The following is a 27,396-nucleotide window of genomic DNA, read 5'->3' on the forward strand; positions in this document are numbered from 1 at the left end:
AATCATTCCTTAATTTTCAAATACTACTGTGTACCAATGAAAAACATGTAGTTAGTTTTTTATTTGCTTCTTTTCTTTATGCTTTTAAGTTTCCCTGGGACATCTGGAAAAAATAATTAAGTGGGACTATCAACAATTGCCAGAGGTTATTTTTAGCTTCAGAAACTCACTTGGGGATGTCAGATAAAAGGCAGAATAGGAACCACCGAAAAACTCTCTCCTCCATAAGAGCAATGAGCAAACGGGCAAAAATTGTCAAAATTAACATTTTCAGAACTGGAAATTAACCAAAGGTTTGCTGCAATCTGGGAGGATTTAAGAGAAAAAAGACTGAATCTCAGTAAGAATAGTGAGCTTTGTGATATTTTAATTTGCCCTATTCCCATCCTCTGTCTTACAGCTCCGTAATAGCCTTGAAAAATAACATTTTCTATTTGCAGTGAAAACTAGTAGCCTGGAAACCACTGGAGGGAGCAGAGGGGAACTGGAGCTCCTTCAAAGCCTTATTGCCTAAGAACTGTCATTATTTGGTCCGTTTGGTGGTTCCTTGGAGTGAGGCTTTATATCTGTCTCCCTTTGTGTATGAATTAATAAATGAATAATTCATGAGTATGGAAAGATGAATCAAGAGATAAACTGAAAAGAGCAGAAAAGAATAAGAAAAAATAATAATTATTTGGAGTCATAAAGAACTAATAGCAATTACTGCAGTGGTGGAGTAATAATTAGTCAGCAGCCATACTGAAATGGACGCAGTGATTAGAAAGAAGAGGAGAAAGTATGTTAGTAAAAGACAAGAGATGAGAATTATGGCCTTTACTTCTTTTACTCTTGGTACCTGCATGAGTCTTGTCCCTGCCAGAACAAAGATGAACACAGAGAGCATCAACTGTCCTGTAGAGTTTATGAACTAGTGTGGCATCATAAAATGTTTTTCCTAGACTCCAAGTCCATTTTGCAAATACAAATTGAACCTCAGAAAGCCTGAAATTAAAAATTAAAAATAGGGGCGCCTGGGTGGCGCAGTCGGTTAAGCGTCCCACTTCAGCCAGGTCACGATCTCCCGGTCCGTGAGTTCGAGCCCCGCGTCGGGCTCTGGGCTGATGGCTCAGAGCCTGGAGCCTGTTTCCGATTCTGTGTCTCCCTCTCTCTCTGCCCCTCCCCCGTTCGTGCTCTGTCTCTCTCTGTCCCCAAAAAAATAAATAAACGTTGAAAAAAAAAAATTAAAAATGGACTCAAATAAAATAGTGGAAATACTGGACTCTGCCTTAAGCTTTTTTACAGTATGGGTACTTTATGTTTTCATTCTAAAGCTCTATCATTTTCTGGATCCCAACTAAGTCTTTTTTTTTTTTTAACAGCTAATGGGAACTTTGATGTTGGTATCTTAATGGATGGAATGGATGGAATAAAAGCCAAAACAGGTAATAGAATAACAACTAAGAGTAAGATGCTACTAGAAATCTAAGAACCAAATTCTTTCCACTAAATTACAATATAATGCTCTTTCCACATCATGATTGCATGGACTTTTAAAATCTGTCTTACACATCTTATAAAAATGTTTATGTATAAATGCCTACAGTTAGATAATAGATTATCAGAACTTTTAGCAATAAAACTTCAGTGCTCTTTGTTGTTTCCCAAGTCATTATCTGAAATCTCTGCCAATAATTAGCATACCTTCTTTTATGGCGGAAAGCTAAATTCCAGTTTAACACAGTAAAAAGTGAAGGAAAGTTTTGGTAAAGTTAGAGGAGATCTCAAAGCAATAAAAGTGCTGAGAAAACTATTTAGATCAGCAATCTGTATCATTCTAATGTACTGCAAAGTTTATACTCATAATCGCATGCTCTGTTGCCCTGCCTGTCATTCAGAGATTATACTAGAAGTAACGAGAAACCTTCTCTGTAGGCCCAAAGGCCTATTTTTTAGGCTGGGTCTCTTTTCATTCAGCAGTTAGCTGTAATGCTACAAAGGCAATTTTTTTTTAATTGTGTGGAATCACGACATCATTCACAATAATACCAGAAGTCTCCCTTCTTTTGCTTTGAAGGAGAGGTTGAGGTCAATGACATGAAAAAAGTTCCAGGAAACATGGGGATAGAACTCAAAGATAAGAAACAGGGAGAGTTGGTGAACAATCTGCCAGTCGATGGTGAGAATTTCTCTAACAATTCTATTTCATATCTAAGTGAAAAAGATTGTCCAAAAAAATCTTTTACAAGGTAATGACTGTTTTCTCTTATGAAGAAATACCAACGGTGTCGTCTCATTCTTAGTTGGGAACGAGGTGGCTTTAGTCAGAAATCCTGCGACCATGGTTGAGAAATCCTGGCTATTATTCTTGAATACACTGTGAGTCTGAAATTTTAAAATGAGAAGAGGAAAAGGAAGGCATTGAAAAGTATGAAATGGAAACAAATGAGAAATTACAAAGAATAAATGGATGGGAGGGGTTCTGCCTGTTAGAGGGCCAGCAATAACTGCCTTAGGTGCCAGTGAATGAAGAGTGGCCTTATTTTCTCCATTTCATATATTTTTAGAAATTATTGAGAGTATATTTGTACTGTATGGAAAGGTAAAGTCTGACTTTGTGAAATGATGGCTTCTCTGTTGCTTAATAACGAATTTTGGTGAGATTCTGATTTGTATGCTTCTTAAAGCTGATACATCTATCAGGATAGGCTGATGGTTGGCACAGAGGCCTTTTTCATTAATTTATTCTAAATCAAAGGATAACTGACATATAACATTAGTTTCGTGTGTACAACATAGTGATTCAACAATTACACACATTATGAAACACCATGGTAAGTGTAGTTGCCTTCTGTTGTCGTAGTTATTACATTATCGACTCTGTTCCCTATGCTATACTTTTCATCCCTCTGACTTATTTTCTTTATAACTAGAAGTTTGCACCTCTTAATCTTCTATTTCACCTAATCCCCCACCCACCTCTACTTTGGCAACCACCTGTTCTCTCTATTTATGAGTCTGTTGTTTGTTTGTTATACTTTTTAGATTCCACAAGTAAGCAAAATCATATGATATTTGTATTTCTCTGTCTCACTTACTTCATTTATCATAATAGCCTCCAGGTCCATCCATGTTGTCATTAATGGCAAGATTTCATCCTTTTTTTACGGCCGAGTAGTATTCCGTTATGTGTATGTGTACCACATCTTCTTTATCCATTCATCGGTTAATGGACACCTAGGTTGCTTCCCCATCTTGGCTATTGTAAGTAATGCTGCAGCAAACAAAATGGCATAGTATCTTGCCAAATTAGCGTTTCCATTTTTTTCTTGTAAATACCCAGAAGTGGAATTACTAGACCATATGGTACTTCTATTTTTAGTTTTTGGAGGAACCTCCCAACTATTTTCCAGAGTGGCTGCACCAATTTACATTCCCACCAATAGTGCACAAGGGCTCCCTTTTCTCCTCACCTTCACCAGGACTTATTATTTATCTTTTTGATCCTACCCATTCTGATTGGTGTGAAGTGATATCTCATTGGGTTTTGATTTGCATTTTCCTGATGATTAGTGATGCTGAGCATCTTTTCATGTGTCTGTGGGCCATCTACATGTCTTCTTTGGAAAAGTCTATTCATGTGCTCTGCCCATTTTTAAATTGGATTATTTGTCATTTTTCGGTGTTCAGTCATATGAGTTCTTTGCATATTTTGGATTTTAACCCCTTACTGGATATATCATTTGCAAACATCTTCTCCCATTCAGTAGTTGCCTTTTTGTTTTGTTGATGGTTTCCTTTGGTGTGCAATGAAGGCCTTTAAAGATGAAAATATACATAAGATGTTAAATTTTGATACTTGCCACTTTTCAGATATTTTGATAGCATGTTTATGCTTCTTTTAATCCGCCCATACTGTTGCAGACAATGTATGTTCTATCCTGGGGGATAGAGTTCCATAATTTATTGAAAAGTTTACAGGGGCGCCTGGGTGGCGCAGTCGGTTAAGCGTCCGACTTCAGCCAGGTCACGATCTCGCGGTCCGGGAGTTCGAGCCCCGCGTCAGGCTCTGGGCTGATGGCTCGGAGCCTGGAGTCTGTTTCCGATTCTGTGTCTCCCTCTCTCTCTGCCCCTCCCCCGTTCATGCTCTGTCTCTCTCTGTCCCAAAAATAAATAAACGTTGAAAAAAAAAATTAAAAAAAAAAAAAAAAAAAAAAAGAAAAGTTTACAATTTGTGGCAAAGAAGAAAATAAGTCTAGTTTGAAAAGTGATTAATAAACAAAAAGATTAGTAATGGTTAAAGAAATTTACTCAGAAAAAGAAATTTTTCTCTGGGTATCATCAACAAAAAAATCATGCTCATTGGATGGAAGGATGAAATTTGTTATCCCCACTAGTGTATTTCACTGAGTAGCTCACCGATTACCTTTAAAGCTTTCTGCTCTATGGACTGACCAAAGGAAGATATTTTATTCTAACTCTATTATTGAACATATTTTAAATATTTGAACAATGTAGTTAGCTATGTTTTTTGTGCTAGAACTTGTAACTATATATTATCTACAAATTAATAGTTTTGGTCACATTTAAGAGTGACTACATTTTGGTGTTATTTCTTTCAGTTTCCTAGGGGTGAGGATGATTGATATCAACAATCATGTTGATATAACAACAATCACTGTTCTGGAAAACATGAGGTTGAATCTTACAGAAAAGGAACCTAAAAATATGAGACAGAATCTACAAATTAATGCTGAGCATTTAATATAGCATTGAACCACTTGGGAAATCTTGGGCTTATGAAGTGATGGAAAGACTCTCGAAAGCCACTAATTTGGCACTAAGAAGACATTTTAAAAACTCACAGAACACATCTCTAAATAGAAATGAATGCTATCCTAAAAACTTATATTAAGTTTATTATATCAACAACTTCTTTCACTGTGAATCATAAGTAATGCTGAGGTTTCCACAGGCCACAAAAGGCCAGAGAAGAGTCAGAGGGATAGGGAGCATGGAAGTAAGATGAAAAAGAATCTTAAATTGGAAAATCAAATCTAGGTCTATACCGCAGACATTGAAGTGAAGTACTGGCAATTGTTCAGTGGAAGTGACCTGGGAGTTCAGGAAAATGAGAATGGCTCCTGTTCTTGTCTGTAGCAATGAGATCTGTGGTCTAATAGCCGTAAGGCGCTAAAATATACCTTAGGCACCTTTTGCTGTCTCAAGTTGTCCAAGATAAGGTGAAAGGCGACAGGTTCTAGTTTTACCCATCCTATTAAATTTTTCCAGATAATTAGAAAAGTCAAATGAGTCTTGGTACTCCTATTTAAAATGTTAAATGATAATATGAAGACATGAATTACACTTTCTCTCTTTTTTCATATCATTAGCACGGGCTAATTAAGTTAATAATACACAGAAACGAATGCATTTTTAATATTGTGGAAACATTCCATTTTTCTTATTTCCCATCCCTATTGCTTTCCTAAGGTGGGAAGGTTAATGTGGGTAATTTGGACAGCATTCTGGGGGAAATGAGGATTAAGCTCCCAGAAAAGGAACAGAAAAAGCTGACGGAAAACCTGCTACTTAATGGTGAGGATTTTAGAAATAACTGTGTCTTTGAAGGGAGTTAGCGCTTGTGAACATGCATACCAGAATTTCTAAAGCACTCAGAAGATACTTGCAGATCTTAAGGAGGGATTAATTCCTAATGTAAAAGTCCTATTTCTTCATTTTTATAAACTCCAGGGAGCAGAATGAAGTTCTGTTTGTAGTTCATTGTTTCATTTAACACTCTCTGAAAAAACTTCCTTTCCCCCATCATCCCTATATCCTCAAAATATTCAGATTTGTATCTTCAGATCAATTTTCTCACTCAAATATTGTGTGTTATAAGTTTTATGGGACTTTTCTTTCTTTTTAAAGTTTAGTTTTGAGAGACAGAGACAGAGAGAGTGGGGGAGGGTCAGAGAGCGAGGAGAGAGAGAGAATCCCAAGCAGGCTCTGCATTGTCAGCACAGAGCCCAACGCGGGACTGAATTCCACGAACCATGAGATCATGACCTGAGCTGAGATCAAGAGTCAGACACTTAACCAACTGAGCCACCCAGGTGCTCCGCTCAAGGAACCTTGTAACCTATTCCAGTCTGTTCAAGTCTCAGTGACATGGTAGAAAGATGGTTTCATAGACAATGCAGAGATAGAGACCGAAACTTCTATTTTCTTCCAATTTCTTTTTTGTCGTCTCCCCATTCTACCCCCATGTCCTTCTAGTCTGAGGCACCGAATGTCCCTTTTTGGGTTATAATTTACTTTATTGGGACTAATTACAATTTCATTATAGTTAGTAGCTTTATCAAAGGACTCTGTGAATACCCAGAACACCCCAAAACGAAACCCTATATCCTTTAGCTATCACCCTTTTATTCTCTCCCCACCACCCTACAAGCCCTAGGCAACTTACTAATCTATTTTCTGTCCCTATAGATTTACCTATTCTGGACATTTCATATAAGCGGGATAGTATGTAGTCTTTATGATTAGCTTCTTTCACTTAGTATGATGGTTTCAGGTTCATCTATATTGTAGCATGTATCAATATTCCATTCTTCCTTTTTTCCAATTTATGGTGGTAAAATGCACATAACATAAAGTTTACTACCTTAACCATTTTTAAGTGTCCAGTTCAGTGTTATTAAGCACCTTCACATTTTTTGTGCAATGACTACCACCATCCGTCTCCAGAATTCTTTTCATTTTGTAAAATTAAAACTCTGTATCCATTAGGGGCGCCTGGGTGGCTCAGTCGGTTAAGCGGCGGACTTTGGCTCAGGTCATGATCTCGCGGTCCGTGAGTTCGAGCCCCGCGTCGGGCTTTGTGCTGACAGCTCAGAGCCTGGAGCCTGCTTCAGATTCTGTGTCTCCCTCTCTCTCTGCCCCTCCCCTGTTCATGCTTTGTCTCTCTCTCTGTCTCAAAAATAAATAACCGTTAAAAAAACAAAAAAAACCTCTGTATCCATTAAACAAACACTTCCCATTCTCCCCTCCCACGAGCCCCTGACAACCACCATTCTACTTTCTGTCTGTATGGTTTTGACTAATCTAAATACCTTATATAAGTGGAATCATGCAGTATCTATTTTCGTGACTAGTTTATTTTACTTACCCTAATGTCCTCATGTTTCATCCAGGTTGTAACATATGTCAAAATTTCCTTCCTTCTTAAGACTGAATAATATTCTACTATATGTATATATATTCATTCATCCATCAGTGGATACTTGAGTTGCTTCCACATTTTAGTGATTGTGAATATGTTCTGTGAACATGGGTATACAATTTCATTCCTTTTTGTTGCCTAATAACACATTCTGTTGTATGTGTATATGTTGTGTTTATTCACTCATCCTTTGATGGGCATCTGGGTTCTTTCTGCCTTTTGGCTGTAATGAGCATTTCCAAATGTATACAAAGTAGGAAGAATAATATAATGAATGATAAAGAATAAAGAATAATAGAATGAACCTAGATTCAACAGTTATGAAGATTCATCTCACTTGCTTCTTATTTATTTATTTTTAAATTTTAACGTTTATTCATTTTTGAGAGACAGACAGAGACAGAGCATGAACGGGGAAGAAGCAGAGAGAAGGAGACACAGAATCCAAAGTAGGCTCCAGGCTCTGAGCTGTCAGCACAGAGCCTGACGCGGGGCTCGAATTCACAAACCGCGAGATCCTGACCTGAGCCGAAGTCCAATGCTCAACCGACTGAGCCACCCAGGCGCCCCTCTTACTTATTTCAAAGCAAATTTTCATTTAGTCCTTATATACTTCAGTATACATCTTCTTAAAAGTATGGATTTTTTGGGCGCCTGGGTGGCGCAGTCGGTTAAGCGTCCGACTTCAGCTCAGGTCACGATCTCGCGGTCCCTGAGTTCGAGCCCCGTGTCAGGCTCTGGGCTGATGGCTCAGAACCTGGAGCCTGTTTCCGATTCTGTGTCTCCCCCTCTCTCTGCCCCTCCCCCGTTCATGCTGTGTCTCTCTCTGTCCCAAAAATAAATAAACGTTAAAAAAAAATTTAAAAAAAAAAGTATGGATTTTTTTACATGACTGCAATACCATTATACAGTTTATTTTTAAATTTCCCTTCTTTAAAATATTTTTTACAGTGAGCTTATTCAAATAAAAAACCCAACAAGCTTTACACACTGCATCTATTATGACACTTAAATCTCACGTACTCTACAGCTATTCCTCTACCTTCTTTGTCTTTTCTTTTTAGGCACTGATTTTTTTTTAAGAAACTGGGTTGCCGATTGTCTTGTAGCATTTCAATACACTAAAAAAAGAAAAATTTCCCATATACTAAATTTACCCGTTTTTGTCTGTTTTCTCATCTCTCGTTTCTCTGTTGTCCGTATTCCTCATAAACCAGGAATCAGCTCTGATGGCTTAATTATTTTCATCTTCAACATTTTTTGACAACAATACTTCATAAGTAATACTGTTTATTTCACATTGCATTCCATCGGGAGATACAGATCTAGTTTATCTTTTTGAAAACGGCTCTACAGTTGTCCCAGATCATTTATTTAAAAGTCTGTCACCACATCCTTGAATTTGAGATGCCATCCTAACTATATACTTGATTTCCATGTGCACTTGTCTATTTTGAGAATTTACATTCTGTTCTATTGGTCTGCTTATTCATGCTCTAAACTGTGTTGAGTATAACAGCTTTATAATCTTTTGATATGAGTAGACCTAACCCCTCACTCCTCAGCCCTTGTACGCACACACACACGCACACACACACGCTCCCTTGTCCACCACGCCCAGTTCTGGCTGTTCTTTATAGAAACATCTTTTTTGTGTGACTTTTAGTAGGAGTGTATTTGTCTTGTTTTTTTTTTCTTTCATTTTCCATTTGCTGTGTAACATATTTCCTGGTGAGAAGATTGATTTCTTAGGGTTTGAAAACCACTTATATTATGAGAGGACTTATCACATGTACGTGTTTACTGTTGTGCCAAGTTTAAATCCCAACATAATGAAGAAATATGAAAGCATATCATGCACCCTTATTTCTTGTTTTCTGTGGTATAGAAATACTGACTACCCTTTCAACTTTAACATCGAAATCTTCCACATTCAATACAGATCCGCGTTATTGTGAGTCAAGATTTAACCACGTGGTGATGTACCCACTTGGCTGTAGCTCCGGCCTCCGTGGGTGCAGACAATGCCATATGCACGGTGTGCACCAGTAAGAGTGCCCCATAGACACCGTGAGCTGCCCACTAGGAAGCTCGGGAAAGACACACCACTGCTACTTGGCACTAAACCAAGGATTGTCCCAAAGGACTTTCCCGCAGCCCTAGATTCACTAGTGGGTAGAGGATGAGTTCCATGTGGTTCAAGGTCCCCTTCATGTTCCCATACAGCTGTCTTGTTTCCTTCCTCCCTCCTTCCTCCTCTTTCCCCCTTCTTTTCATTTCTAAGCATTTTTTTCTCTTTTTCGGCTATCCTGGGTCATTTTGTACTGTTTCCTATCTCCTGCAGATGCAGATACTTTTAGCTTGTTTTCCATTGCTTTACACATAGGAAGCATAATAGTTTTGTAATTTGTGCCTGATAACTTCTAAATCTAAAGTTTTTATGAGCATGTTGCTGCTGCCTGTTATTTCTGCTTATTCTCTCTCAGGTAACTTGTTTCGCTCTGTGTTTGATTCTTTGGAGTGGGAGCTATTTTCCTTGGAAAATTATAGAAAGAAACCTTTGAGGGTAAGGATGGAAGCATGTTCCTAAGGAATACTTGCCTTTGCTTCTGCTGGGCACTTGGACAGAATCACCCACACTCCATGAGGTCATCAACATGACAGTTCAAATCCAGATGGAGCAAGTATCCTTAGAACAGAAACAGTACCAGGGCTCTGCTTACCTCCCTAGGTTCCTACTTTTGATGAGACTTTGCACTAGTAACGTACTCTCTTATCAGCTCTTCAGTACTTTTGAGGAGATGCTTTTTACATTTTATCCAAGATTTCAGTTTCCAGAGGAAGGTTGGTCTGAATAACATCATCCTCCACATAAATGGAAACAGAACTTGATGATCGATTTTTGTCAGGAGTTGAGGCATCTAATCTGGGAGTTCAGGAAAAAAAAAAAACAACAAACCCTCATTGTCAGCCACAGTTTGATTTTACCATTTGCTGTGAAAGATTTGAAAATTGCTCATTCACCTGGAAGATTTGTATTCGAATTCTAACATCCTTATTGACCCCCTTGATATATGTGAATAGACTATATTAAATCTTGTTTTCCTCATGAGACTGATAATCATTAATGCACTATGAGTAATGCGAGTGGTCACATTTTGGAATCCGTGAGTTTTCCCCGTATTCTTTACTTTTTCACAAGGAGAGATTGTTGATGTCGATACAATGGATTCTCCTTTGCCACCTATGGGGATGAACCTTTCAGAAGAGGAAATTAATGATCTGACACGTGATCTACCAGCCGACGGTGAGTATTTAAGATCTGTTTGAATCGGTTAATCTGAGCTTCTATAAAAGAATCTCTGAAAACTCTACTTTGGCATTAAGAAGACGGAAAACATGAAAGATGACTCAGACTGGAAGTAAACATGTTTTGCCCCTTGACATTTTCAGTAACTTCATTTCCACTTGGAGTATGGCCAAGGCCAAGGCCACTATTAGAACTGAACAAAATTAGAGAGAGACACTGCTGTGGAGGGAAGGGAGTGGGGTGCATTAAATAGAAGAAACTTTAACACAGAAAAAATTTTTTAAAATTATAGAGAAAAGAGAGCAGAGCCCAAAGTGGGAAAGTATTTTTAATTTCTTTTAAGTAAGCTCTAGGCCCAGTGTAGAGCTGAGTTCACAACCTGAGATCAAGAGTTGCATGCTTTACCACCTGAGCCAGCCAGGTACCCCTAAGTGGGAGGTTATTAAAATAGCATTTCTGTCTTTGCCTCACCATTTTCAAGGACATGTAGAAAGGCAGAATAGGGGCGTTTGGGTGATTCAGTCTGTTGAGCGTCCAACTCTTGATTTCGGCCCAGGTCATGGTCCCAGGGATGTGGGATCGAGCCCTGCATCCAACTCTGTGCAGAGTGTGGCCTGCTTTGGACTGTCTGTCTCTCTCTGTCTCTCTTTCTCTCTCTCTCTCTCTCTCTGTCTCTCTCGTACACACGCGCGCTCACTCTCTCTCTCAAAAGAAAAAAAAAAGCGTGATAAAAGAGGAATATGAAGTGTAGGACCTATTTCCTGCACCAAAGGAATAGGACCAAGTTTTCCAGATACCCTTGAGGGGAAAAGGAACAGTAACCACTCAGGCCTGAATGTGTGGAATACCTGAATGCTCAGCGGCCCCACCTATGCCTCTGCTTACATCCCCTCATTCTGAGCTGGATTCCATGGTCCAAGGACTGACTGTTCCCAAAGCTCTAATCTCCCTTGATGGGCTAGAGACAAAGTCTAAAGTTTAGTACATTCTGAATTGGGGCTAAAAGAATTCTCAAGCTAAATAAGCAAATGTTAAATATCAGCCTGAGAACGTTATAGTAGCGCTAAGAAGTATCTGTCTGGAACATGCCTTAACTATCATATAACCTTAGATGAATCAATGCTTGCTCATCTTATTAAGGTGCATTTATTCACGTCATTGTGTAAGATAAGCAGTGTACCCTTAAAACTATTTTTGTTAATTCATTTAATTTATTCTCTAATTTTTACCACTGGTAGTGTACTAGGAGGACCATGCAAGTGGTCTTCACTGTCTTGTTTTCTTTGCTTGCAATGGTGTATCCGTGAATGAGACTAGATATGGACCAATCAGCTTTCGTAATAGAAAACTATTTTTTGTCTATTTGAGATTATGGTGGAATTTTTTTTCATATTGCTAAAAAGCAGAATTATGGGTGGAAATCTAGCTATTATTTGAAACTATCCTCTGGTATTGCCAATGATTTCTGTTCCTTATTTTAAAATAATAATTTCAGATCAACCAACATAATGAAAATCATTGTGAGATTAAAAAGTACACATGAAATAAAATGGACATGTGGAATGATTAATCCTTTTTTCTTTAAATCAGAGTTAGAATTTTTTTTAAGTTAATTTATTTATTTTGAAAGACACGAAGAGCGCGTAAGCGGGGGCTGGGACAAAGAGGGGGGTGGACAGAGGATCCAAAGTGGGCTCTGTGCTGACAGCAGCAAGCTTGATGCAGGCTTGAACTCATGAACCGTGAGATTACGACCTGAACTGAAGTCGGATGCTTAACCGACCGAGCCACCCGGGCACCCCCAGAGTTAAAATCTTTAAGTTATTGCTTATTGGTGATCTGCTCATCTGAAGAGTTACCATCAGTATTGAGCTTAAAAAGAAGTTTTGTGAAAGATTAAGGCTCAAGCATAGAGCCCCAATTATATCATTTGGGACAGAAAGACCCCATTTAGGGCAAAGCTTTTCTCATACTGTGTCTGTCAGGACGGAGATATGAATTTACTGGAGAGGGCAAGATTCAGTTGAAATGGGACCCGAGTTAAATAGCGAATTTTACACCAAATAGGTGTTATCATCTTTGTTTCTGAGAATTTCCAGTGGCCCCGTAAAACTGACACATATCTTCATGCTTTCCTGACCTCACTAATTGGTTTTACTACAGAAATAACTTTTGGAATGTTCTGCCTCAAAAGATCCAGAAGAAAAACAAGGAAGATTCTCGTTTAGCCTAGATTTAGCAACCAATGAATAAATGTATATTTATCCTGCTCACTGTTCTAATACTTGTTATTGTGTACATGTAAGTGTCACACAGCTTCTGCTAAGAGTCACTGCGTACTTCTAATACTTCAGTAAATATTTTTGAGTTATCCAGGACCTTCATTTGTAAATTTTCCATGGTATAGGGGTTTTTAGATACTGTATACTGTAATTTATTACTTACAATCTAAAATCAGGAATTTGTCAACTAACTTACCAACAGTGACAGTTTTTTAGGTCGTTTTTCTTTCTTGGCAAAATATAGATCTCAAAAATCATCTATTCGTGAGATATTTCTGTTCTTTAACATATTAATGTCTTTTTAAATATTAATTTGTATGAAATTCAATTTGTCTACTATGTCTACTATGAAAACTATGCAAATCATTAGAGTTGGGAAGTTAAGCTCAAAATGAATATTGCCCTCAAGCAAATCGTACATCATGCAAATCAAGAGTAAACTGGTCTGCCTGGGTCAGTGAACATGAAAGGAAATAGTAATTAGAATCTCAGTAAAGAAAGAGATCATTTCAAAAGTCCCGTTAAAACAGTGGTGAATAAGATCCCAGTTTTAAATTTTGTTTTCCCTGGCGTGGCCCAAATCCTCTTTGGTTTTCCAAAGTGTAAAGCTAAAAATAAAGTCTGATGAAAAGAGGTGACTTTTGAATCTCACACCTTTAGCGTTTTGCCATAAGACAATGGATGAAAGCAGTTGTTAAAGCAGGCACCTTTAGAACAAGTAGAGTGATTCTTTTCCATGTCCTTTTGTGCTCCTTGGGGTAGGTGGGGGATAAAAAGTAGCCAATGAATGCCACTGTGCTTCCTGTTTTGCGTTTCTCAGTGAATGCCACTGTGTATTTGATTTACATTTTCTTCCAGTTCATGGGAAGGTTGAAATGAGAACGCATATGGATGGAATGAAACCTTTTACAGGTAAGTAAGAGACTGTCACTTTTGTCCTGGAAAATATTTTGCTCACAGGGATGGATGATCAAAAACAGTTTGGGGAAGGGGGTCAAAATGCCACAGAGCTCTCTTACTATAAGTCACCTTTTTCTCAATTCTGCTTTCACTTGGTTGATGTACCAACCTTTGACTATTTTCCAGAGTTCTAAGGAAGTTGATTCTGATAGTTCTTTCTCACTCATTGTGTTTCGGTGGAAGGATAGTTTCATGAAGCAACCCACTCACTGCTCAGCTGTTTTTGCCAATGTCGCTCAATCTTTCAATAAGAAATTACTTTTAAGTAGATCTAGAGGATACAATGTTAAGTGAAATAAATCAGCCAGAAAAAGACAAATACCGTTTGATTTCACGCGTGTGGAATTTAAGAAACAAACGAATGGGGCGCCGGGGTGGCTCAGTCAATTAAGCATCCGACTTCGACTCAGGTCACGATCTCATGGTTCATGAGTTTGAGCCCCTCATTGGGCTCTGTGCTGACAGCTCTGAGCCTGGAGCTGCTTCAGCTTCTGTGTCTCCCTCTCTTTCTCTGCCCCTCCCCCACTCACGCTCTGTATTTCTCTCTCTCTCTCTCTCTCTCTCTCTCTCACAAATGAATAAACATTAAAAAAAATTAAAAAAAAAAAACAGAAACACAAACTAAAAAAAAACTAGACTCTTAACTATAGAGACCACATTGTTGCCAGAAGGGAGGTGGGTGAGGGGATGAGTGAAATAAGTTGATGGGGTTAAGAGTTCATTTGTTATCATGAGCACCGATTAATGTCTAGAGTTGTGGAATCGTTATATTGTGCATTGTACACTTATTCCAGTTACATTGTAAAGCCCTGACAGGATCAAATTATTGTCATTATGAAGAAAAAAGTCACATTATTCAGAGACAAGAATAAATACAATAAATGATAGCTGAATTTATACTTTTTTCATCTAGTATCTTAATTTGCTGGCCAATTATAAAACAAATTTGTTCTCAGCAGGGCAGACTTGTTCCCAGAGATAAAAGACCTTCCTTTTGTAAACACTAAGGGGTTATGTTCTATTATGTGACTTCCCCATAATTCTGTGTAAACGTGTTTCATTTTCCCCTTCCATTTCCTCAAATGGGGGGGATGCATTATAATGAGAATGAATTTTTCACCATTTCATGGAATGATTATTCTCAGACATTAATGTTCTTGTATTTTCAAAGGAAAAAAGGTTCATGTCAGTGATCTGGAGAAAGTTCTGGGAAGCATGGGGATCGAGCTCACAGCTGAGGAGCTTAAAAAGCTGCAGGAAACTCTGCCAATTGATGGTGAGCTATACAGAAGCCACAAAGACTTTCTAGGGAACTTGGTTTTGTGGCCCGTGTGAACAATTTAAAATTTTTACCTGTCGAGGGCTTTCTGAAAAATCCTGAAATTGATTAGGAAAAGGCATTGTCATTTGGATTTAGTCTGCAGTTTACCAAACCCTTCAGCCATAGCTTTGCCATCTGAGTGTCAGGTAGTTGATCAGCCTATATCCTGAGGAAGAAAAGGAAGGGAACTGGAGGGGACTAGGAAAAGAAATAAAAGGGGAAGTCAACAGAAAAAGGAAAGGTGTGATTGTTTCAACATAATAGTGTTTCCCTCAGCTGTCAGTCTCCTACTTGCCAGAAAATACATATATTTGTCACACTCGGTTTTCTTTTCCATAACTTCTTTTTAAATTTAATACTGAGACAGAACACATTTCCCACTCAGTTTCAGTTGTTTTACTGAAGTTGTAAGTAAGTGAATGTTCATACCATTTCCCTTCTGACATGAATTGTTCCTTTTCCTATAGCTGCTGGAAACGTATTTCAGAATGCAATGTTGGATGGGGTGAAATCCACTCAGGGTAGGTTAAAAGCCTGATAAGAAAGGCAGAGACATCTGAAATCTTCAAGGTTCACATTTATCATTTAGACACGAGTCCTGTCTAGCTTCCTATGTATAGATTACTTAGTTACTTTCTTTTATTTGAAGTTTATTTATTTACTTTGAGAGAGAAAGATGGTAAGTGGGGGAGTGCAGAGAGAAAGAGAGAGAAGGGGAATCCCAAGCAGGCCCTGCACTGACAGTGCAGAGCCAGACGCAGGGCTTGAACTCACCATCCCTGAGATCATGACCTGAGCTGAAATCAAGAGTCCGATGCTTAACTGACTGAGCCACCTAGGCACCCCAGTTACTTAGTTACTTTCATCATCATCATATTTTACGCTATAATGTCTCAATACATCTTGCTAGGAATCCATACTCACAACCCCAAAAATCTAATCATACACAGCAAATTATGAAGAAAAGAATTACCGAATTTTTAGGGAGTTGTGTAAGGAAAGCTTGTTATGAAGGAAGATTGAAGGCAAATCCATAGAAACAAAAAGTAGGTTAGGGTTGCGGGGGGCTGGGTGGAGAGGGAAGTAGGGAGTGACTACTTAATATGTATGGGCTCTCCTTTGGGGATGATGAAAATGTTTTGGAACTGGAAGTGATATTTGTACAACATTGTGAATATGTACCAAATTCCACTAAGGTGTTCACTTTAAAATGATTGATTTTATCTAAAAAAGTGCTAAGATTCTGCTTGTTTTTAAGGTTACCTTATGATCTTCACTCTGTTTTAATATTAGTTAGTTAATAAATTAATGAGGTCCTGTCATCAAAGCTCATTCCTATTCTCTCTAATATTGGTTATAATCAAATCATGTAGCCTATCCCTTCATGAGCTGTTTATAATACAGGCTTCCATTCAAGGTTTAAAGGAAGAATTACTAATTCTGATTTTTCTGTTGATTATTTAATGCTCTTAGACATGTTAAATGGGAGTTCATACAGAAAAGTAATAATCACATAAGTACATTTTCTCTTTTGTTTTTTATTGTAATAATGACAAAGTATATATGTTCAGATAACAATTCGCATTCAAAAATATATTTCTAATATTTTAAACTCATTTTTTTTCATGTTTCATTCCTGTATGTTTCCTAAGCAGGCAAAGTTAAGGTGAATAACCTGGACACTGTCCTGGAAAACTTGGGAATCAAGCTCACACAAAAGGAACACGAAGATGTGACAGAAAATCTACCGCTTACCGGTGCGTGTTTCACATACTACTGTATCTTACGGAGACTTTCTGCACTTGTACATGAGTGTGTCCATAATTAGTTTTACCTAGTCTCAAAATGACATTTTTGCAAAGCTTAGAGAAGAGACTAGCCTTCTCTTCATTTCTATAAGCCCCATATCTTTAACCTCTTCTCTTTTGGATTCCAAGCATCACACACAGAACTATTATAACTACTTTCTGACCCAGTAATGAATTTATAAGGAGCAAAATGAATCTCATAGGCTAGAGAATAGAAAGGAAGGAAGAAAAATATGACTAATTTCCCTATTATTAGTATCCCTCAAATAGTTGTGTCCTAAGCCCATTAATCACTTTAACTTTGACAATTCCGTGTTACAATTCTCCGTGGACAGTATTATCCACACTCCTATTTCCAAGTGTCATTATATGCTGAAAACTTCTAGATGTTTTTCTGCAGCCCAAATTCCTCCCCAAATATGGGTTGGGTAAAACCACATCCAGATTCCTGTTGGGTTGTATCTGCCAAATTCATTCTTGCTCAGCAAAGCCTCAGATCTTAAATTCACTATATTTAAAAATACCTACCCCAAACTATCTCCTAATTATACATTCCCTTTCTCAGCTGGTGGCACCATCGTGTTCTTAGTAAAACAAATTTAAAAATTGACATTTTTCAGGGCACCTGGGTGGCTCAGTCGGTTAAGCCTCCAACTTTGGTTTAGGTCATGATCTCGCTGTCCATGAGTTCGAGTCCCATGCTGGGCTCTGTGCTGACAGCTCAGAGCCTACAGCCTGCTTCAGATTCTGTGTGTGTCTCTCTCTCTGCCCCTCCCCCAATTGTTCGTTTTCTCTTTCTCTCTCTCTCAAAAAATAAATAAATATTAAAAAAAAACCGAATTGGTATTTTTCACTGCAACTTTTTCTTAGTGCCACATCTCATTGAATACCAAGTCCTACCAATTAGGAGTGCTGACTATTTCATACATCTGTGATCTGACCCTTGCTTTCCTTTTAGCTTTATCTTACATTATTTCTTGCTTCCACATTGCCCTATAACACTGAGGTGTCTGAACCATAGTATTGGATATAGGCAGGGTTCAAGATTCTTATATAGTCGGCTCTCCACCCTGTTGCAAAGCAGTAGCTATAAATGGATGAATTTTAGCGGGAGCATCTCCTGATTTTATCATTTGCTGTACGTCAACCCAACTACTCTATTACAGTATGTTTACTTGTCCGTCTCATCCCAGAAACTGACTTGTTCAGAAATTATATTAAATTTATTATTAAATATATTTTAATCTTTAGTGCCTCATATGGTGCCTGAAATTTAGTAGATAATTCATAAAATTGTCTTCAGCTAATATACAGATCTTCTTTGTTATTTAATGCTTATACCATGGCATCTGATTTGATTATCCAATTGTCCTTTTCCACATACTCTCCAACTCCTAGAACAAAAATACTTAGGCATATTTCACCAGCCAATTCTTGCCTATAAAATTAATCTCAAAGTTTACCTTTTCCAGAGCTCCCTGATCCATGGAATTCACTTTATTTACTCTTCCTCTTAGTTTAAAATTCATCCTATTCACACATATATTATTATACACTTAGCATATTGTATAAAAAGTGAGTGTCTTTATATCCCTCTTCTTTGTTTATGAACTGTGATTTTCTTGTAAGTAGAAACCATACGTACATCATTTTATATTTAGAGGCAATAAATATTGAAGAATGAATGGAATGATGGAATAATTAGACTAAACAAATGAAAAACAGTGAAAAATACAAATAATTCAAAGTGACACAAAGTCTTCAAGAGGAACATCAAATATAGGCTGGCCTTCTAACACTTCATTTGAGCAGTACATAACTAAAGGGCTCCAAATCATTGGTATAAATGTTATCAAAGCAAAAAGACAATTGCCTAATCATCACTCATGCAGTTTTCTGCTTTCCAAAGAAGGTTTGGCAGAAATTATACTCATTTTGAAACAACCAGCAACATTCTGGCCAATTTCAGTGGTATACAAGGGAATACTTGTTCATACTTAGCACACGGGTGCAAACTTGGCCTTCTCTTGAAATCCCCCCTCAGAACCATCCTAATTCCAAGTTATTCCCAATAAGGCATAATATTCTTCTCAAGTTTATTGCTTTTTTTTTTTATGACTCATTACCCTTTAAAAAAAAAATAATTCCTAGTGTTACACAAGGACTTCATGAAGCCTTAGGACATAGGAGAGCAAGTCTACACATTCGACTCATCACGTAGAATTTTTATTAACCCATTAGCTTTCAGTGAACTGTTGAATCCCCTTTGTAACTAGTTGTTATGTTACCACAAGTCCTTTCAGTTTGGAGACTCTCTGAAATATCTACCCGTCTTTTAGGGTTAAAGAGAAATACATACCTATCTTTACACACACGTATATATAGTGTTAATAGAAGAAACAGGTCACCAATTTGTGTGATCAAAAATCCCAAGATAGTTGTGATAGACAAAGAAACTAGAGAAAGACAAATTGGGAAAAGGTAAGAAGACAAGAAAGGTGGTCCCCAAAGACTCCTCTGACAAATGTGGCTGAACCAAAGCTGATAAATTGCTACACAGCCAAATAAGTCACTGGGACCTTTCACCCTGCCGGTAAGATGGAGAGCAGCCTTCACATTCAAGAGGTACATTCAAGACTCCATTTCGTCCAAGAGATAAAGACTCTGCCTCAACTAATGTGGAGTTAATTCTTTAAATCCAGGGTTTATATCCTTATAGTTGAGTCAGATAAAGCAGTGGAGCTAATGAACTTCGATCTCTTATTTCCCAATTTACCCTATTTTTTGTCTGTTTATATATGGCTCTCTGGCCTTATTACCTTATTTTGGCTTTCCTTGTAGCTAATGGGAAGGTTGAGCTCAGCACATTGATGGATGCAGTGGCCACTGTTACAGGTTAGTGAACAATTACTGTGACTCTAAGCTCCTAATTCGTACATTAAGTTATATTTTAATGCTCTATTCCAACTCTCCCATCACTACCTTTTTACTCTGCCATTTTACCATTTTATTGGGGAAGTGTTTCTACTTTAATTGTCTAAACTACGGGTTGGCAAACTCTGACCCTTGGGCCAAATCTGCTTCCGTTTGTGTAAACAATTTCATTGGAACACATCCAGCCCATTAGTTTGTGCATTATTTATGGCTGCTTTTACCCTACAAAGGTAGAGCTGAGTAGTTGTGACAGAGATCATAAGTCCTACAAAACCTAGAATATTTTCTATTGTTTATAAACTTTTATAGAAAAGTTGGCTGACTCCTAGCCTAGAGTTTAACTTCAGAGTGATCTTACGTCCTAGATTGTTATGGTTTACCACTGAGGGAGATTAATTTTAACGAATTATTTTTAATACCCTCTTTTACTCCAAGTAGTCCTTGTATACGTGATAAATTGTATGGAATTTTAACTTTTGATATTTACACTATATACTGAAGTGCAATGCTTGATAAAAAATTCTTTATCCCCTGAGGTTTCTTCCAAACAGTACTTTGATATGCATAATCTGAGTGTCAAGGGAAACGGACTTTCTGCAATTGTAGCCTCAAAGTACTAGCCCAGAGTGCGCAGGACAGAAAGGCTCATGGACCCAGTTAAGATGTTTGAGTCACACAGTATTAAATCATTTAAAAACACACAGCAAAAAATAAATAAATAAAATAAAATAAAATAAAAACACACATCAAAAATGGGGCAGAAATATGGAATACATTAACAAATTCAGGGTAGAGTGAATGGAAGGACTACACTACTTGAATCTGAGTTGTGTGATGTGCATAATAAGTTTTGTGTCTCTCTCTGTTCAGCAGCATTCGTTTTTCTTGCTGCTGATGTGGTTATAAGGACCAGAATTGAGATTCAAGCAGATGGACCACAGATGGAAAGTGCTCTAGCCTGTGACACAAACTCTTTCAGAAAGACTCAGGGTTAGGGGCACCTGGGTGGCTCAGTCAGTTGAGCATCTGACTCTTGACTTTGTATCAGGTCATGATCTCACAGTTCGTGAGATCGAGCCCCATGTCAGGCTCTGCACTGACAGCACAGAGCCTGCATGGGATTCTCTCCCTCTCTCTCTCTCTCTCTCTCTCTCTCTCTCTCTCTCAATCTCTCTGCCCCTCTCCCCCACTCTATCTCAAAGTAAATAAACTTAAAAAAAAACAAAAACAAAAACAAAAAAAGAAAGACACAAGGACAAGTACCTGTTGTTAATAGTTGTAGTTTGCCATTAAGGCCATCAAAGAGCCATAGGTTTTGTGTTCCTTGAGCAGAGGACACAGAAGACCTAAAAATGGTGTCACCAATGGATTGCCAAATTAGAGTCATTTGAACAAGTGTCATAAATATTTACCACATCTTGAATATTTGGTGCCTCAAGCAATTTTAGAGTATCACAAATATTTAGCGCTTCTTATACATTTAGTCTAACATATATTTAGTGAACATGTTCTCCATGTGCATGTAATGCCTCATGAGTATTAAATATTGCTCAGTTCTTTCATTCCCTTCTATCTAACTTACATACCCTTTACTTAAAAACTACTTGCCTGTACTGCAAAACATCTTAAAAGATGTAGCCCATGTTTTGTAAACTACAAACTTGAACTAATGTACTTACTTCACTTGTGTAATAGAATTAAATGTTCTCAAAGGCAAATGCACATTATGCCGAATTAACATATTAAGCAGTGAAGTAAAACCAGACACAACACTCATAATTAAGGTAATAACAGAGACACTGAATTTTAAATATCTGTGATATTTTAAATAACTTGGAATCCCCCAAGCCACTTACATCTTGCTTAAATTGCTTTACTCAAAAAAAAAATTGCTTTACTCCATAATTATAGATATTGAATTTTTTGAGTAAAGGCAACAATTCTGTTTCCATGATGTCTGATGGCGCAAAGGTCTCATGCTACTTTGTTTATAGCTGTTGCATGATCTGCTGAATAGATAAATGACTTCTTTTTTTCATATTTTGGAGATTTTAGGTCATAGTCAAACTTTTCATCTACTCACATTTCTTTCTTTGAAGGAGGAGAAGTTAATGTCAGTGATATTCAAAGTATTCTGGAGAAAATGGGGGTAGAGCTCACAGATAAGGAGTGCTCAAAACTAAAGAAATGTCTGCCAGTCAATGGTGAGTATTTAAAAAAACAATGTAGCCTTTAAGGAACTCAGACTTGTGTTTATTTTTTGAGAAGTTCTAGAATTATTTCCATTTGATAAAAACAGGATTTAGAAGGAATTATGCAGTTCCAGTTTAAGAAGTAACCCCAGCGGTGCCACTTTGTTTATAGAATCATTGGCCCCTTCAGTCACTAACCTGGTATTAAGTCAAGGAAGTGCCTATTCTAACTTTTGATTCTAGTCAGAAGGCATCCTCAAGAATAAACAGGGACATACAGGAAAGTAAAAAGAGTGAGAAAATACCAGAAAGGGAAAATGGGGAAATTAAAGGGAGGCATAGGGAATTAAGATGTGTGTGTTTCAGCATAGTAGAGTGCCCATAATAACTCCCTCAGAAGCCAGGGGGCCATATTGAAAATTTTCTCTACTTGTTAACTGTTTTCTTGGTTATTTACAATTAAATGAGGCCTTTTCTGGGGGTAAATTATGATGTCTGTCTTTCCTAAATGCCTAACTTAATCTTTCATTGGTGTGGTCTGATTTCTTTCTTTCGTACAGCTGTTGGAAAGGTGTACCAAAATAGGTTGATGGATGGTGTAAAAACCCTTAAAGGTGAGTGACAGTTATAGCAAAAAAGCAGATGAATCTGAATCTGAAAAGCAGACGAGAAGCCTTTACCACTGTGTGTGTATGTGTGTGTAAAACTACATTCATGTTTTTTCCAAAGATCTTTTCTGTATTTATTTTACGAAATGGCCTCCTGTACCATTCTTTTACCTTAAGATGGAAGCAAAAATCCACATAAAAGTTGAACTCTTGAATAACTTCACCCTTAAGGAAATGGTAAACTAGAAAAATGTCTAATCAGCACAAGTAGGTAAAAGGAAGTTTATGTGTATAGTCATGGATTCTAAGATCATGAAGAAATGTCTTCTTTGAAAATTCATGACTATGGACCTATGTTCATGTTGGTTCCAATTCATATTTGCACTCCCTGCATGGCCCAGGAACTCACAAAAATTTAACAAAAAGTGAGGCACCTGGGTGGCTCTGTCAGTTGAGTGTGTGACTTTGGCTCAGGTCATGGTCTCATGGTTTGTGGGTTTGAGCCCCATGTCACGCTCTGTGCTGAGAGTGCAGAGCCTGCTTTGGATTCTCTGTCTCAGTCTCTCTCCGCACCTCCCCCACTCACACGCACGTGCGTTCTCTCTCTCTCTCAAAAGAAATAAATATTAAAAGAAAAATTTTTTAAAGTTTGCACCAGCATTGTAGTAACTCTAGTATTAAAGAAATTCATCCTCATATCATGGTCAGAAGAATTTTCCCTATAAAACTTTTCTTAAAATGAACTTGAAACAGAAAATTACAAAAGATGAAAAAATTTTGCCAAAAGGGAATTAAAAGCAAAAATGAACTATTGGGACCTCATCAAGATAAAAGGCTTCTGCACTACAAAGGAAACAATCAACAAAACTAAAAGGCAACCATCGGAATGGGAGAAGATATTTGCAAATGACATATTGGATAAAGGGCTAGTATCCGAAATCTATAAAGAACTCACAAACTCCACACCTGAAAAACAAATAACCCAGTGAAGAAATGGGCAGAAGACATGAATAGACACTTTTCCAAAGAAGACATCCAGATAGCCAACAGACACATGAAACGATGCTCAACATCACTCATCATCAGGGAAATACAAATCAAAGCCACGCTGAGATACCACCTCACGCTGCGTGGTCAGAGTGGCTAAAATGAACAAATCAGGTGATTATAGATGCTGGCCAGGATGTGAAGAAATGGGAACCCTCTTGCACTGTTGGTGGGAATGCAAACTGGTAGAGCCGCTCTGGAAAACAGTGTGGAGGTTCCTCAAAAAATTAAAAATAGATCTACCCTATGACCCAGCAATAGCACTGTTAGGAATTTACCCAAGGGATACAGGAGTGCTGATGCATGGGGGCACATGTACCCCAATGTTGATAGCAGCGCTTTCAACAATAGCCAAATCATGGAAAGAGCCTAACTGTCCATCAACTGATGAATGGATAAAGAAGATGTGGTTTATATATGCAATGGAATACTACTTGGCAATGAGAAAGAATGAAATCTGGCCTTTTGTTAGCAACGTGGATGGAACTGGAGAGTGTTATGCTAAGTGAAATAAGTCAGGCAGAGAAAGACAGATACCATATGCTTTCACTCATATGTGGATCCTGAGAAACTTAACAGAAGACCATGGGGGAGAGGAAGGGGGAGAAAAGAGTTAGAGAGGGAAGGAGGCAAACCAGAAGAGACTTAAAAACTGAGAACAAACTGAGGGTTGATGGGTGTTGGGGGAGAGGGGAAAGTGGGTGATGGGCATTGAGGAGGGCACTTGTTGGGATGAGCACTGGGTGTTGTATGGAAACAAATTTGACAATAAAGTATATTTTAAAAAAATTTGCCAATATATACAATAAAAAATGGAACGCCCAAAGACTTCATATGATACAAATATTTTAGATAGACCATAAAATAAGTATGCTTTAAAGGACTAAATTCACAAAAGGAAAATGGAAATACTCTTAAAAACTAGCACAGGAAAAAATGGATTTGAAAGGAGTCAAAATTTCTAGAAATGAAATGTCTAGCCTGAAAAATTTAAAAACATAATGGTTTTATTGGCAGATGTAAATGAAGAATTAATTGGATTACTGGAATAGAACTCTGAAAAAATTACCAAGATTCCAGCATAAAGACAAAAAAGTAACAAACGGGAAGGAGGAGTAAGAGGCCTGAGGGTCAGAGTGAAAAATCTGCCAGTTTATCCAACAGTATACAAAAGAGCTAACAGAGACAAAGAAAGAAAATGCTAATTTGAAGACCTAACAGTTGGTAATTTTTTGTGATTGTTCAAAGACATGGATCCTAAAACACAGGACACGTAATGAGTCCTAAAAGGTTGCTTACGAGGTCTCTGGTTAATCAAATCGTAAGCAAGTCACAGAACACCAAAACAGAACAAAACAAAACCCTACGGGCAACCACAGTGCATTCTGACTACCTACAAATGAACAATTAGACTTATAGTGGACTACAATGAGATGCCACCTTACACCCCATAGGATGGCGATTTTATAAAAAGGAACAGAAGCGCCTGCATGGCTCAGTCAGTCAGTTAAGCATCCAACTTCAGCTCAGGTCATGATCTCACAGTTCGTGAGTGTGAGACCCACATCAGGCTGTGCTTTGGATCCTCTATCCTTTCTCTGCCCCCCCCACCACCACACCCCGCTCATGCTTTCTCCACTCCCCCCTGCTCAAAAATAAACATTTAAAAAAATAAAATTTTTTAAAAAGGAACAGAAAATAACAAGTGTTGGTGAGAATGTGGAGAAGTTGGAACACTTGTGCGCTGGTGGTGGAAGCGTGAAATGGTGCAGCCACTATGAAAACCAGTATGGCAGTTCCTCAAAAACTTAAAATTACTACGTGATTCGGCAATTCCATTTCTGGGCATGTGTCTTAGTGCATTCAGGCTGCTATAATAAATTTCCAGGGACTGGATGGCTTATAAACAACAGAAGTTCATTTCTCACAGTTCTGGGGACTGGAGTCCCAAGATCAGGATGCCAGCATGGTGGGTAAGGGCCCTCCTTTGGGTTGTATTTGTACAGTGACTTCGCATTGTATCATTCCAAGGTGGAAGGGGCAAGGGATCTCTGCAGGTTATCCTTTATAAAGACACTAATCTCATTCATAAGGGCTCTGCCCTCATGACCTAATAACCTCCCAAAGGACCCATCTCTTAATACCATCAATTTGAGAATTAGGTTTTCAATATATGAATGGCAGGGGGTAGGGGGGCACACAGACATTCAGGCTTTTGTAGTGCGTATCCAAATTTGTATATCCAGCACTATTCAAAGAGCCAAGAGATGGGCTCAGTCTGTGTGTTCATCAACCTTAAAATGGAAAGAAATTGGGACACAGGCTACAACATGGTGAACATGGAAGACATTTTGCTAAGTGAAATAAGCCAATCACAAAAAGACAGATACTGTATGGTTCTGTTAATGTAAGATAACCTGGAGCAGTCAGATTCATAGAGACAGAGGCTGGGTGTAGGGAGGAATGAGGAGTATTGTTTGAGGAGTACGGACTTTTAATTTGGGAAGGTAAAAGGTTCTGGGATGGATAGTGGGTGATGGTTCTAAAACAAGGTGAGTATATTCCATGCCACTGAACTCTATCCTGAAAAATGGTTAAAATGGTAAATGTATGTCATGCATATTCTACTATATATATATATTTCAATCTCACAAGATGAGAGAAATTATTAGACATTTTTGGGAAAATTTATTCAGAGGAAAGAACCATGTAAACTGTTCAGCAAACAAAAATAATACTTTCCTACTGGCAGAAGCATATGAATTTTGTTTTCTGTATTTCTGTAAATCGTCTTGAAGTTCTGCCACAGTCTTTAAAAGCTAATTATATAAATGGATTCCCGCAATTACTCATTGGAGGAAATTCTAATTCCGCCTTTATTACTGACACTCTTAGATACAACTGAATATACATTCGACCTTTTTCTTTAAGGTGAAACCAATATCTATAACACACAGGAATTCATAGCTATTGTCACATTCTAAGGTTATTCAGTGTTGCTTACATTCTTCTCTTTCTTCCAAGGAGGGATTGTTGATGTTGCTAACCTAGACACTGCTTTGCAAAACATGGGAATGAATCTCACAGGAATGGAAAATAGCGATTTGATAAAGAACCTACCTGTTGATGGTGAGTAAGCATATAAATTTTTGCATCACTGAATATAACTTGAGTTGTGAGCTTCTATAAAATCATCTCTGAACAAGTTTGTTTGCCAGTAAGAAGATATTTGTAAAAACTTAGAAATGAGCTCAGAAAGAAAATAAAGTAATATTCTTTCTTGTCATTTTATTAACATATTTCATCAATCTTTTTAATTCTGGATCCAAAGGAATGCTAAAAACATAGTTCTTTGATTAGGACTACAAAAAGTGAGGGAATAGATAAATAATTAGGGGTGAAAATAGCATGAAAAACGGTCTAGAGGAGATGAATACAGAAAAAATCGGAAAATAAAAGAGAAAATGTGGGAGATTAAACATGAGAGGCGCATTCCAAAGCCGTATGATAGCACTCATTCATTTTCTCAGAGCGGTCTGCAAACACTCAGGCTATAACATACAGAATTTTGCCTTTTTCTGAAGCTACATAATATCCCACTCCTATTTCAAATTCCATGATCTAACTAAAGGCCACATTCTCAGGCAGCTCCCTTGAAGCTAGAACTAGAAACACTGAAATACAATTGAAGCTGAATGAGGGCTGAAATGCAGTGGTTCAATGAAAATAT

At 37.8% G+C, this 27,396-nt stretch overlaps 2 protein-coding genes across 3 annotated transcripts in view; both read left to right on the plus strand.

Annotated features, from left to right (window-relative positions):
- LOC124512839 (leucine-rich repeat-containing protein 37A3-like) overlaps window positions 1-27,396 on the plus strand; it is a 340,529-nt gene that overhangs the window by 182,285 nt on the left and 130,848 nt on the right. The gene's annotated exons all lie outside the window — the stretch shown is intronic.
- Window positions 1-27,396, plus strand: part of LOC124513570 (uncharacterized) — a 78,131-nt gene that overhangs the window by 13,369 nt on the left and 37,366 nt on the right. For both annotated transcript variants that reach the window (XM_047081702.1, XM_047081703.1), the window contains exons 4-14: window positions 1,362-1,424; window positions 2,057-2,158; window positions 10,407-10,511; window positions 13,655-13,708; window positions 14,928-15,032; window positions 15,545-15,598; window positions 16,730-16,834; window positions 19,727-19,780; window positions 21,919-22,023; window positions 22,572-22,625; window positions 26,691-26,795. In XM_047081702.1, the coding sequence (XP_046937658.1) occupies window positions 1,362-1,424; window positions 2,057-2,158; window positions 10,407-10,511; window positions 13,655-13,708; window positions 14,928-15,032; window positions 15,545-15,598; window positions 16,730-16,834; window positions 19,727-19,780; window positions 21,919-22,023; window positions 22,572-22,625; window positions 26,691-26,795 (906 nt within the window). The remainder of the gene's footprint in view (window positions 1-1,361; window positions 1,425-2,056; window positions 2,159-10,406; window positions 10,512-13,654; window positions 13,709-14,927; window positions 15,033-15,544; window positions 15,599-16,729; window positions 16,835-19,726; window positions 19,781-21,918; window positions 22,024-22,571; window positions 22,626-26,690; window positions 26,796-27,396) is intronic.

This window comes from Lynx rufus, unplaced genomic scaffold (genome assembly GCF_022079265.1).
Source record: "Lynx rufus isolate CCGP_SWC_20201006 ecotype Redwood Valley unplaced genomic scaffold, mLynRuf1.p SCAF_18, whole genome shotgun sequence".
In the NCBI taxonomy this organism is placed as follows: Eukaryota; Metazoa; Chordata; class Mammalia; order Carnivora; family Felidae; genus Lynx; species Lynx rufus.